The 14,488-nt window shown below is 37.2% G+C and overlaps 1 protein-coding gene across 4 annotated transcripts in view; it reads left to right on the forward strand.

Annotated features, from left to right (window-relative positions):
* Positions 1-14,488, forward strand: part of rims1b (regulating synaptic membrane exocytosis 1b) — a 90,721-nt gene that overhangs the window by 53,858 nt on the left and 22,375 nt on the right. For 2 of the 4 annotated variants that reach the window (XM_084105804.1, XM_084105807.1), the window contains 10 exons: positions 3,337-3,393; positions 5,349-5,502; positions 6,108-6,221; positions 6,695-6,757; positions 8,894-9,013; positions 9,309-9,398; positions 10,074-10,157; positions 10,370-10,483; positions 11,654-11,760; positions 12,021-12,059. In XM_084105804.1, coding sequence (XP_083961930.1) covers positions 3,337-3,393; positions 5,349-5,502; positions 6,108-6,221; positions 6,695-6,757; positions 8,894-9,013; positions 9,309-9,398; positions 10,074-10,157; positions 10,370-10,483; positions 11,654-11,760; positions 12,021-12,059 — 942 coding nt within the window. The remainder of the gene's footprint in view (positions 1-3,336; positions 3,394-5,348; positions 5,503-6,107; positions 6,222-6,694; positions 6,758-8,893; positions 9,014-9,308; positions 9,399-10,073; positions 10,158-10,369; positions 10,484-11,653; positions 11,761-12,020; positions 12,060-14,488) is intronic. The other 2 variants (XM_084105805.1, XM_084105806.1) reach the window with 2 other exon arrangements.

A 14,488-nucleotide genomic window follows, 5' to 3' on the forward strand; every position in this document is an offset into this window, starting at 1 on the left:
TTAGAAAACAATGTCAGAACTGAACTACAGGATATGTGTGATGCAGTGCACTTGCTTTTTTACGGCGGACGACTCACATGACATGCATTTTCTGTATGGGTGAGGAGCACACTAGGTCAGTTCTCGTGTATACTAGGGCTGTCACGATATCAGATTTTTCTGATTTACTAGGGCTGTCACGATATTCTTTTTGCCCAAATCCCAAAAATGGCGTACCAAAATTAAAATACATAGTTCTTGAAGCCCTTGGACTTCAAACATTGTAGACTCATTTGAAAGAAAACATTTGGCAGCTTGTTGTCATATCGTCAGAATTAATTCAATCGAGATTTATTTAAAACATTTTTAAACCATGTTATGTGATTTCATTTAGAGAATGCTAATCGTTTTTAGCTTAGTACAGCGTCAAAATACAATGTATGAGAATAATAACATATTTTATTCCAAAATCATGTTATAGCGTCAGACGAGTGATTGATATAACTGTCTTCTGCGAAGTGACGTGGCTTCTTATCACAGATTGAGGCAGAAATTGTTATTTTATAGTATTCTGCATCTGACTCTGAGGGGTTGGAGGTGGACAAGTAGACGGGTGATTCAGCAGAACAGCTTCCTCAATCTGCTGTACATAGCATCAACGCCATGACACAGCGTCTCGTTCCCTTCACAGGGAACCGGGTTGCATATGTAATCCCCATTTTAGATTTTCTAAGAAACAAACAAAAAAAAAAGTAAAACTTTATTTACATGGTTTTAAAATGGTCAATACTGTGTGCTTCATTTGATGCTGAGAAATGCATTATTCATTTGATGCATTCTATGAGAAATGTACATCATGGAGAACAAAGTGCTTGTTTTCCTAAACTATTAACGTTTTTTTTTTTTTCATAGTTTTTGTCTTTTGGTGAAAAAAAAAGCCTTTAAATTTAGTGAATATTTTGTCATATCAAATTAGTTTTTACTAATTTTAAGTGACACAAATTATTTTGTTGACGTTAATCAAAATTAAACCAAATTTTCATTCATTTTATATATTGCTTTAAGCACTTATCAACATTCAAAAAAGAAACATAACTTGTGAATGTGAATTCTTCAGTTATTCATTTTACATTTTGTAGATGGGTTTTATTGCATTGTTACAGAAAAAGCATTTGGGTGAGTTAATTAAACACTTCAGTTTACTGGTGTTCATTGTTCAGCTCACGCAGCTCAAGCAGGACAATCCTCAGCATAATTTGATTATTTGAAACAATATATATTTTTTTTAAAGATTTTTCTTTATCTAAAAAAATGTGCATTGTTGGTATCTTGCTGTGCTATTTGTTTACTTCATATTTTTGGTTAAAGTTTATCTTAAAAAAAACATTATCATCGTTATATTTTACGCCTTGGCTTTGTAGTCATAACTCATAATCAAAAAAACACTTTGTTAATGAACATTTCCATAAGCAATGTTGTTGAATAGATTAACACTGCAGCTAACTGATCATCAGTACATGAACAGAAGCATCCTGAAATCACATAAGATACTAATCATTAAAACAAAATCAACAACTACAGTATAAATAAATCAAGCAAATGCTCAAAAAATGCAACCATATTAATTATTCATACACCAGTGCATGCTGAGAAGAGGGTAATTGGGACTGAGCTACAGTACAAAGCCATTTATAAAGCAACAAAAAACAAACAAACAAAAAAACACAGACCAGACCAGACCAGAAAGCTTCATTATTCATAGGTGTGGTTTGGGCGTAACGTGAAATAAACCAATCAGAGCGAGATCTTACATTCCCTTTAAGAGCAGGCGCGCTTGTTTCATGGCGGATTGCTATTATAACAGCGGATTTGCCAGGCGCACGTCAGGAGCGGTTCACAGCCGAGGAGACTGACGTTCTCGTCAGGGCCGTAAAACACAGAGAGGTGACATTGGGGATGGAGAAACCCACCCAAATTAACTTCGGTTAAACAGGCGTATGATAATTTGGGTAAATGTGTAAGCTAGATTTATGCCTATTTTTTCACATCTTCATGGACACAACAATGATTTCCCTCGTGTGTTAATATTTTTCCTTGTAACAATGTATGGTTTTCTGAAAATGAGAACTGCTGTGTCTGTGTGTAGATGAGATAAGTGCATGCGCGTTGTGCACACGCTACATTGATTATGGCCAAGCATGCGCCCTTAAAATAGCATCTGAATAACATGCGCAACGCGCCACTGATTTTAGACGGAATTGTTTTCTAAATCTGCAAAATAGCACCAGGCAAAAGGCGCCGGAACACGCCTCCTCTTTGCGCTGAACCGCCCCGGGGAGCGCAAATTCATTTCCTAATTTACCGTCGTGCGTCTGTGGAGGGAAAAGTCCGCTGTGCGTCTGGTGCAAAATAGGAATGATACATGCGTCGGTGTACAAAGTCAATTGCGCTGGGTGCAAGATAGTGCCCATAAGCTGTCATATAGTGGTGTATATAGCTGTTTGTGAATGTAAAAGGTCTGCAAAGTTTGGATGATTAAAGTGCACGATAAATGGAGATATTGTCTCTCAAAAGACAAAATCGATTCTGAACTGCCTGTAACAAGTGGTAAGTAAGTCTAGTCTTAATTCCTGCACATACTAGGTTTGTAACAAGTTTGCATAATGCCAGCCTATGGTCATCATTGGCTGCCTGTGAACAATGCCCACCCTCTAACACTGTAGTTGTAGTTGAGGTCTGGAAGAGTTTAGTTCGTGTTGTCGACATATCGAGAATTTGCTGTTTTCTGTGCTGTTAAAGCAAATCCACTTTGCTCAAATTGATACAGTAAAACCGACATAATCGTACTGTAATACTGTGTATACAAGAGCTAAGGAAGACTTCAGAGCTGATATTCAGATATGGTAATGGAAGTTTTGACACACTGTAAGCATAGGACCAATCACAACAGACTGAGCCATCGGACCAATAAGAGTTGAGTAGGCTCTCTTTAAGGAGGGGTTTAGAGAGACTAAATTCTCAAAGCGTTTCAGATACTGTGAGAAAATAAATGATTCTGATATGTATATTATGAGAATTTTTGTTTTGTTTTTTGACCTTGGATTCATGAAAAACTATTGTAGGAGACATTCAAAACAAAATTAGTAACTTTTAAAATAGCATAATAGGGGCACTTTAAAACGGCTTAATTTTTACAAAAATACAAAAAAACTTTAAATCTATTGTTTTACACTATAAAGGAAAATAAGGTAAAATAGCTTTGAATGCAGGTTATAATGCAATTATAATACATGTTGTTTTTATGTTCAGCAGTTGAATTGTATGCTGTGTATGTGTGTGTGTGTGTGTGTGTCTCAGGATCTCATCGCATCATTGAAACAGATTATGATGATGGTATAACAGTAGTGTCCTCAGGTGGGTGGGGGCAATGCTTACTCTGTTCGGAGAGTAGAAACCCAACACAGGGTGAGAGAGAAAGCTAATGTCACGTATTATTACTGCAGAGGTGTACTGTAGAAAATACAGCTGTTTTTAATTTTCCTCCAAGCCTTTTATTTGCATAGAAGCCCATTAGTTGATATACAAATGAATATGATTCTTAATTGGCACTGATGAAAGCATAAGATGAAAAAGTTTGTTTTATAATAGAATAATGGATTATAAGAGAAGGTTGTGTTAGTTTTTGAAGTACAGAATACGGTCTCTCTCCTCCTATGCTGGGCTGAACTGTAGTGTTAATTTGAACCACAGACGTACCTCACATTAATTGTGCATGGACACTGTGGAGGAATGACTCTGTAAGTCAATCACTCTCTATAAAAACACACTTTTATTACCTTCATAAGACCTGTTTAATTTTGTTGTAAGCTGGAATAGCAAAAGGGTAAAAGTGATATAAGTTTGTATCACAGCATGTAACAGGATTAATATGGGTCTTATGACAATGGATGTTATCTCTGTTGCATGCCTGTAGAAAAGCTTGCTATAGAATTTAGAGCTTAAAAGAAGAATATGCTGTGGCTGATATTTTAAATTTTATGTTTTATACTATGTTCCATGCATATTTTTAACATATGAGTACTGCAAGTTGTCAGACCTGCAGTAAACACTGTATTTCAATATTGAGGAGTTGATAATGAGACTTATGTTAATTATCTATGCAGTAATATTTAGTGCAATGTTTATTTACATGTTTACGTCTACAGTGCAGATATTTGAGTGCTTTCCATTTATATTCTGTTTATTAATTGAAAAAAACTATACTTGTTCAGTGTCAGTGCTTTGATGAGCAATCAAAGTTTATCAGAAGCATGAGTCATGAATTCTAGCGCTCAATGCTTAATTTAGCTTTATTCTAATTTTCTTTCAACTTTGATTGGGAGAAGATTCATTTCCTTCCCAAATCTACATGTTAATGTAACTGCACGTTAGAAATGTAAAAGTCAGATTTCTCTTACAAAGAGCGTCAATTCCTGACAACAACTCAATCTGCTTCTCCAGTTCTTTGTTAAATTGTGCTCAAATACATTCACTTCACAGATGTTTTCATAAGTGAACTGTAGTAATGGAATCTGTATGTTTCAGTGGAAATTATACAGAAATGATACATACGCTTTTTACGTCTCGTTAATGCTTTGTTTCACATCGTGATTTGATGGATTGGGTTAGCCTAATTAAAGCTCTAATCTCTGCGTTTTTAACCAGCAAATCCTTCATCAGTTGTACTGTAGCATTATACTTAGTTGTTTACAGTTGCATTCTGGGAAATTAATTTATAACATTGAAACTGTGTTATTTGCTTGACTTGAGTACCGTTGGGCACCAAGCCTCAATGCATCTCTAATTATTTTTTTTGCTGGTTTTTAACTGCTATGTCAAGAAATACAAAGAGAGAGGAAAATGTTTATGGAGCCACTAAAGAGACATGGTGATGGTAAAGATATTTGTGAGAATGCAAGCATTTTGTGAGGGAATGAAAAGCATTTAAATTATTTTTTTCCTCCCATATCATATTTTTACCATCACGACACATTTTTTAAAATCACAAACCTCATGCACCACGTATAGTTAACTCTGGCTTGGATACCAATTGATTATGAAAATAAACACATTTAAGGTGACACACAATCAGATAAACATTTGTAAAAATACAATCATATAGTGCCTTTTTTGTGCTTGTTTTCTTTCTAGCATGTGTAGAGCAGTAGCAGTTGTGCTGGTACCTCAGCACAATCCTTTGGCATGAATTGTTGTAGTAGTTTTAGAAATGTGAATGTGGGTGTGTTATTGTCACTCTCTGATGTCCCTCCAAAAAGGTGCATTGTTTTAACTGGAACAAGTTCGTGACACCAAATGTATATGTATTAAAGCAGCAGAGAGGAACTCCAGAGACAGAGAGAGGTCAAGCACACTGACCGTACCTGAGAGGCAGGCGGCCATACAGCATCGCTCGCGGTCAGTATCCCCGCACCGAGAAGACCAATGTAGAGCCCGGTCACGACCTGCACATGTCCCTATGCAGAGGTGAGCCACATCAATTGGATACCACATATTTACATGTTCAACAAATTCAACCTGACTGACCACTAACTGGGGTCACTTAATATTCAGCAATATTACTGATTTGAGGGCACAACTTAGCTGGAGGATGACATCACTGTTTTCTGCAGAGCTGCTTTATATAGCTGAATTCAGCTCATTTCATAATTGATGTACTTTACACAGTTACTGAACCGAAATGAAACCATACTGAACTGATTTCAACTGAATAATGACTGTTTACTATTATCTTTTTAGAGCTGCTTTACAGCCGAATTGAATTCCGTTTTCATCATTGAATCATTATTATCACTGTAAAGCATACCTGTATTATTTATCAATTATTATATTTTAGAATTAAATAATTACGTTAAATAAAATGCTTGGAAACAAATGTTGTAGTAATGAAAACATTTTTACAGTGTTCAGTGTTTTTATATAGACACAGATTCATGCACCGTTCATACTTGCTTTCTTAAATGTTCTATTGTAAGAATATTATGCTGGAGGTGATATAGCTGTGCAGTGTCTTGCCCTCTAGAGGATGATTTATGTGGTGTACGACTCATCACCCTTCATCCTCTCATCAGGAGTCTGGATGAGATCCACAAAAACCATCATCATTCCTGCTCTCCCTCTCGTTACCATGACTCCCACCAGGAACATCGCTCCGGAGATTCGGACTATGAATATTCAGAGGACAGGTATCGCTATTTTAGTGCTTAATGCTCCAAATGCATATATAAAAATGTGTGCGCGTGTTTGTGGAAAACATTGTAACTCAGCTCTCTACATTGATTTGTGCAGTTTTATTATTTGAATGCTTTAGCTATATTGAACTGCATAATTGTATTCACATATGGATCTTTTTACATTAATGATAAGTAGCATCAAGAATATTTGATGTTTTAGAAACGGAGTTTGACTTGATTTTCATATTGTCAACAAAATGTTTTATGCTGTTACTTTACTAAATACTAATACTACTAAAATGACTAACAGCCATAGTTTTTAGTTCATTCCCATTAATAATAGTACAAATATTGCTAAATACATGTCTATTATTTTCTACACATTTTCTTTTTTTTCTTTTCTTTTTTCCTCACCATCCTCTTACTTTTCTTTTATGTTTGGTTGTCAAATTTTCAATGTTTCATCATCACCATGGCAACCTCAGCGAGGTCCTGGAGGTGCACAGATCAATCCGAGGTGGGAGTGCTGAGTGCCTGCATACAAACAGGTAAAAATCCAGAGCTGTAAGCTGCCACCCTGAGTTACCTGTATCTTATTTCTTGACAATTTTAGAGCATACAAATCATTTGACAAAGACATATAATCAACCAAATGAGGTTTTACTGCAATACTTATTTATTTTGTGCCTAATTCAAGAATCTTTGAGTTCCTTTTCCTTTTAAGAATTGTGTTTTCTATGCCTGCCATGTTAAACAATTTAAACATTTTTGTGTTTGCTTGAGTAATATTTTTCTTTTTTTTTTCTTTTTTTTTGCTCTTTTTGATGCCTGCTTGTTTGTGCTAATTAAATTAGGAAATTAGCTAGGCACTGTAACACACTTCCCCCAAAGATGCCATTGTTAGTGAATGGTATACATAAAGATATTTACAGGTAAGCTGGTTGAAACTAACCGAGTATCAATGTTGTGCATATTCCAATTCTGTTATTGAAGCTTTCCAGACCCTTGTGATAATGCGAAATGTACCTCTGCTTAGTGTGATTTGTGTGCTGTTTTAGTCATTACATACATTGTTCTTCATCCCTTTCATTGTGCTGTACTCTCAAGGGTGTCTCATACAACCTTTCACCTCTGTAGTTAACAATGTTTTCCTTTCAAAGTAACTGTATGTATATTATTAATTGTCTTTGTTGAAAGATTTTTAAGGGGAAAAAAGCAGATTAACTACCATCAGGGCAATCTTTTGGTTTGCAAAAGCATACTAAGTTATTACTTTTCAACCTGAATTCAAAATCAGAATGAGTTATTTACATATTTTTAGGTAAAGTCCAAAGACCAGTGAAGATTATTGAGAATCAAGTGAGCAGAAGACGCAATAACCCTAACTAAAGACAAAGAATCACAATATTTCACAAATTACAATATTTTCATATCATGACCCACATATATAAATATAACATTGTACACTGAAGTTTACAACCCCATCACACCGATAGGTCATACACTATATGGACAAAAGTATTGGGACACCTGACCATTACACAAACAGGGGCTGTAATGACATCACTTTCTAAATCTTCTGGGAAGGCATTCCACAAGATTTTGGAGTGTTCTTGTGGGAATTTTCACCCATTCATCCAGTAGAGCATTTGTGAGGTCAGGTGTTGGACAAGAATACTGGGCTCGCAATATCCATTCCAGTTCATCCCAAAGGTGTTTGATGGGATTGAGTTCAAGGCTCTGTGTGGGCCAATCAAGTTCTTCCTCAACGAACTCATCCAACCATGGACCTTGCATTGTGCACTAGGGCACAGTCATGCTGGAATAGGAAAGGGCTTTCCCCAAACTGTTCCCACAAAGTTGGAAACATGCCATTGTCCAAAATGTCTTAGTATGCTGAAAAATTCAGATTTCCCTTCACTAGAAGTAAGGGGCCAACCCCTGAAAAACAGCCCTGTACTATTATCCCACTACATTTAACAGTTGGCAGTCAGGCAAGTAGCATACTCCTGCACCACTCCATCCAACGCTTGCCATTGCACTTGGTGATGTGAGGCTTGCATGTTGCTGCTCGGCCATGGAAACCAATTCCACGCTCCTGCCACACAATTTTTTGTGCTGATATTAATGCCAGTGGAAGTTTGGAGCACTTCGGCTATGGAATCAGCAGAGCGTTGGCGACTTTTACACACCATGCGGCTCAGCACTCGGTGACACCGCTCTGTGACTTTATGTGGTTTTCCACTTCGTGGCTGCAGTTCCTATAGCTTCCACTTTCGAATAATAGCCTACCACTTTCAGTTGACTGTGAAATATCTAGCAGAGATGAAATTTCACAAACTGACTGCAAACGTGGCATCCTATCACAGGTGAACAATGCTTGAGCTCTTCAGAACGACCATTTTTCCCCACAAATGTTTGTAAACGTTGACTACATTGTCTAGGTGCTTGATTTTATACACTTGTGGCACTGGGTCTGATAATTAAGAGGTGTGTTCCAATACTTCTGTCCATATAGTGTATATTAAACTAAGAGCATCAGTAATTTCCCTTCTTGTGATGTTCGCATACAAAAAGCCACCAAGCCCCTCTCTTCTTTTACGTCAGTTTCGTAGATTTTTTACTTTCTTTTTGGGGCTGTTATGCATGCTTTTGTTTATTTCTTTATTTCTTCCCATGCTAAGCTCTACCCTCCCTGCATGCTTAAAGAACAAACCGCCACGGCGAACAGAGAGGGATGGAGTTATCCCTCTTAGTGCCATTCCACAGCGTGTTCTCAGGTTCACAGATGAGGTCAGCTCTGGGTAAGGGAATAGTGGTCAGCTGACTAAATCCAAACAAGATAACTGTACACTCAATAGGTAGTGAGGAGTAGTAATGAGAAATTAAAAATGTTTGTGTGGTACTGGAAAATATTTCAGTATTTATGCCTGAGAAATAATGGCAACAAGCAACTATTATAATAGTAATATTAGTCATATGTCTTTTCTGTATGATACTAATTATTCTTTCTTTCTTTCTTTCTTTCTTTCTTTCTTTCTTTCTTTCTTTCTTTCTTTCTTTCTTTCTTTCTTTTCTTTTCTTTTCTTTTCTTTGCAGTGATCTTCAGCCTTCATTAGACAGAGTAAGAAGTGCCAGCACGACTTGTTTAAGGCCAGAGTCAAACTTCCACTCACCTGAAAGAGAAAGGTATGTGAAAACAAAGGGGAATCCAGTACCTACGAGTATACTATTCTTACTCCACAACCAAGCTGTGCCAAGACATAGTGTCTGTGTAACGTTTTAGAAGCTTGGGGTCAGTAAGATTTAATTATTATTATTATTATCATTGTTTTATTAATACTTTTATTCAGCAAGAACACATTAAATTAATCGAAAGTGACAATGAAGGCTTTTACATTGATACAGAATAATAATAAAAATAATATGAGTAATTTTTGTTGAGCACCAAATCAGCATTTAAGAATGATTTCTGAAGGATTATGTGACATTGAAGACTGGAGTAATGGTTGCTGAAAATTCACCTTAACAATCACAGCTTTACCATCACATTTTTAAATATATTAAATCAAAGTTACTTTAAATTGTAATAATATTTGACAATATTACTGTTTTACTCTATTTTTTATTAAATAAATGCAATTTGGTGAGGATAACAGGCTAACGATTTAAAAATCTTACTGACACCAAACTTTTAAACGGTAGTGTTCTTGAGGAGTCTGTTCTGCAATCTCAGCCTTTAACAGTTTTGGTTAAATCAGAGATCCATCATCCTGGCCTTGAACTCCATGATACCTTTCCATTTAGCTATTACATTCCTCCTTTTGTTTTTGTTTTTTCCACTCTGTTTGTTTTATGGATCAGTCATTTTCCATCTCAAAGGCATTCTGGCAATTTGGATAGGCCAAGCTCTCAGATAGCTAACAAGAAAACCATTGATGGTGACAGGTAAGATCTCATAATAAACCTCTGAACACATCTTTATCACTTATCTTTTTGTGTGTGTGAATCTATTTCAGCTTTTTCACTATTTTTACGTTTTTTTGTAGTTGGTTTACCCTTTTAGTTTATTTATTTTTTTGCATGTCTGATTATGTCATTAATTTTTTTTTTTTTTTTTTTTTTTTGCCCTTGACCTCCTTTGCGGTGGCTGTGTTTAGACTCCAGCCCACCTCTATCCTGAGGGGCAGCAGGAGGAGGAGAGAGCCTCCCCTCATGCCCTTTGGCCAGACCAGCTTAGGGGGTTCCTGCCCTAACTCTCCAAGAGCTGACAGGTGCATGCTGGGAGCCCCTCAGAACTTGATTTATCTGCTTTAGTTTGTGCACTGTTGTTTATTGTGATGTCTTAATAATACAAAACCTGTTTCTTAAATATGTTATCGCCATAAATTTGAATTAACTGATAACATTAAATCTCAAAGTTGCACTAGGTGATTATTTGTTATTTTGTTTCGTTGGCCGATACAACAGTGTACTTGAACTTGATTCGAACATCTACCAGCAAAAACGGTCAATGAATAAATACCCTATTCACAGATGTATTTGTCACGACAATAAAAGTGTCTAATAATGGGAGGGGTTATGGAGATAATGTGGTCACGTATTCTTAGCATGACGACCACAATCCCACTCTTTTAATAAAACTGCTTTTGCGTGAGTCTTCATCTCATGCGAGTGAACATTATTTTAAGTTAAGGCTGGAATATACAGAGCCCCTAAAGGGACATGAAGGAAAACTTAATGTGAAATTTTGCAAATGCAAAATATATTTTTTCATCCCATCTCATATTTTTTTTCCATCACCATGTCCATTTTATTGGCTCTGTAGGAATACAGAGTTGATGCTACAGTAGTTGCTGAAAGTCATAACCAGTCTGCAGATACTGGGCAGTCAGAGCTGACAGATTTCTCAAAAAAATCATGCATTGTATGATACGCACAGATTATTATTATTTTTTTACTTCAGACCCTGATTCCATCTAGTTATGAAACATGTTTGATATTTTAAGATGATTTTAGAACACATATTGTTATCATTTGTCATGCACCTCTTAGCAATGAGGCACATGTTTATGTGTGAGTTTGTTGAGTTTGGAACGATTTGAAAGTCTGGTAGTGTGTAATCTTCAGTCATAGTGTATGATGCCGATTTTTTTCACTGAAACCATTTTCAAAGTCGACAAAGTATATGATGATGATTTGTTTTAACCTGTTCAGATTTAAAAAGTTTTGTAGTGTATTCCAGCCTTTAAAGCAAAACATTTTGACACAAAAAGTGGACACAGTTATAAGTGCACCTTTAACAATAAAATGAATAATTTCTCCTTCAAATGTTTTCTTGTTTATCCGTAACTACGTAGTGTATTACAATGAAATGTAACCTTTAAATCACATTATAAAATGTTTTTTCTCCTGTATTTTTGACAAAAAATCTCTCTTTCCAGAGAACTTCCACGAGGTGGACATTATTCCCCAGCAGGGACCACGTCATTAGGGCGCAGAGGCAGACAACTGCCACAACTCCCTGCAAAGAGCAGCAGTATAGAGCAAGGTAAGCAATTCACTCTCTCTCTCCCTCTAAATACTCACAAAATCAGACAGCAGTAATCTGAAATGCTATTACCATTCAAAATCACAGCCCGAACATGAATCTGTCCCAGTGCCTTTATAAATGCCAGATAATTTCATGACTCCTCTGTCCGTAGCCTTTTTCATGTGCTCCACAAGATCACGTATGTTGATCTTTCTACCTTACTCATTTCTGTCTCTTCTCATGCCATTTCTCATGCCTTCAACCCCATCTTCATGAAGAACATGTCAACAGTAAACCTGAGGAGAAACCTAACTCAGGTATCTCATTCCATTCTCTGCATTTTTCCCTAAAATTGATCACTTGCTTGTCTAGAAGAACTGAACAATATTAGTTTTTACTCCGCTGTATATTCCTTGTTCAAAACCCACAATATTTGGAACATTGTCATGAAAATGAAAATATTTTAAGACTATTACGAAAATTTATGTTGACAAATAAAAATATGACATGAAAACATTTCTATGAAAACATGAACGTATGACTAGAAAAAAATAACACTGCTAGATTATGATTATCGAAAAAGAAACATCTGAAAGGAATAGAGGCTTGAGGTAAGGCTGAAGTAAATGATCTTCAGTAGACTGAAGCCCGTTCTATGACAAATCCTATGAGATTAATAATCAGATATCCTAGATACATAACATAAACATTTTATTTTTCATGAAAGAAAGTGATTACAGTCATCACTGCATGTTTTCGAAGTCATAACGAGAAACAATTTTAAATAGGCTAAAACATAGTTTTACTGTTAAAAAATGAGAACAAAATAAAACAGCTGCATTATTATCATCAATGTATATATATATATATATATATATATATATATGATGAGGTTAAGTGCTCACGGAAGAGTTGAGTTTCAGCTGTCTTTTGAATGTTGTCAGGGATTCTGCATTCCGGATGAAGGCGGGGAGATCACCAGCAAGGAACAGTGAATGAAAATGTTCTGGAGAGTGATTTTGTGCCTCTGTGATGGTGAACCCAGATTGGTTAATGTCCAGCTGGTTATTCTGTGAGAGGAAAGATGATACCTGGTTGAAAACAACTCATTCAAGTGTTTTTGCTTTGAATGGTAGGAGAGAGACAGGTCTGTAACTATCTACAAGTGACGTATTTAATGTGGGTTTTTAAAGCAGTGTGATACCCGAGCCTGCTTGAATGCGGTAGGGAAAATGGCAGTGCGGCCAATGTGTGTGAGTGCTGGTAAAAATGTAGGAAAGATGGCTTATAAAAGGTGTGAGGGGATTGTATCTGGAGGGCAGGTGGTAGGATGACTGGAGTGGAGAAGTTAAGATACTTCTGTCTCAGTGAATGCAGAGAAGGATGAGAGAAGATTTCTGGCTGTGGATGTGGTTGGTCTGAGTTCTTGTGTGTGTAGAGCTGAGAACTGACTGCTGATGGTTGTTGTTTGGTCAGTGAAGAAATTAGCAGTTAAAAAGGTGTTCTCATTATAATGTTATGTAGGCTACATAGTAGATTGGCGCTGCACATCTTGCAGTTAACTGCATTATCACTGCAGTGCGTGCTTTCAAATCCAGTTTCACTTTATTCCGCTGGTCTGGAACAAATCAGGCCTCAGGAACCGCCTCAAATGCTGCGTTTTCATGACTGATCGTCGCTGTCACGTACGAGCACTCGAGTACTCTTGCCCATCCCTAGTTTATATTGGCCATGTGCTTTCATGTTGTCATGTTTTGTCTTGTGCTGTGTAGCACGCGGCTTGTGTATTTAATTGACTGCGTGCTTTCATGTTGTCATGTTTTGTGTGGACACACAGTCGGTGAGAGCTCTCATTGGCTGCATGTTCTTGTCATGTTTTGTTTGAGCACATGGCTTGTGATTGTGTTCACTGGCCATGTGCTCTTGTTGTTTAATTTGTGTGGTGTGAGCACATGGCTGGTCATGTTTGTTTCTATGCGCCATGTGCTCTGCTGTCTATTTTCAAACCCCTGCCCTTCTTGTTATCTGAATATTTGTTCATTTGCACCACCTATCCTCCCTCGTTACCTGCTTTGTTTGCTTTCCCTATTCATTCTCCTCGTGTTTGCAGTCCTGTGGTAGATCGTCGTCTAATGTGGGCCATGTTTACTGGCTTCCTGTTGTTTCCTGCCTTGTCCTGTCCCACCCTGCCTTATCTTGCCTTGTTCAGCCAGTCATGTTTTCTCCCACGGGGTAGTTTTTGTTTGTTATTTTTTATTTTGTTTTTTGATTTAATAAAAGCCCATCTCTGCATTCTTGAGTCCTGGCCTAATCCCTTCACCCCAATCTGTGACAGAGCGATCTGCCCAACATGAGGACTCCGCGGAAAAATGGGTTGCTCTATCTACCAGCTTCCACTGCCTGTAGTCCCCTCTCCCTATGCATGCCCAGGGTCACAGCATTTGAGTTCCCTCCATCAACGAGGGACTGGTCTTAGGGAACTCACTCTGGAGTTCAGGAGTATGGTTCAGTTCAGGCTGGGTTACAATGAGGCGGCTCTCAAGGACTTATTTAACTATGCCCTTGATGAGCCCATTAAAATTTGGAGGTTATTAAGCATGGAGCATCTGTCTTTTGAGGGTTTTGTGGAGTTTCTCACCTGCAGTGGGAGGAAACTAGCACTGTAGCAAGAGGTGCCCTATAATATGGTGCATACCCTTCCTCCTTCAGACAGTAAAACCTCCACTTCTCACCTCTAAGGAGGAGG

Source organism: Abramis brama, assembly GCF_963993115.1.
Source record: "Abramis brama genome assembly, chromosome: 2".
In the NCBI taxonomy this organism is placed as follows: Eukaryota; Metazoa; Chordata; class Actinopteri; order Cypriniformes; family Leuciscidae; genus Abramis; species Abramis brama.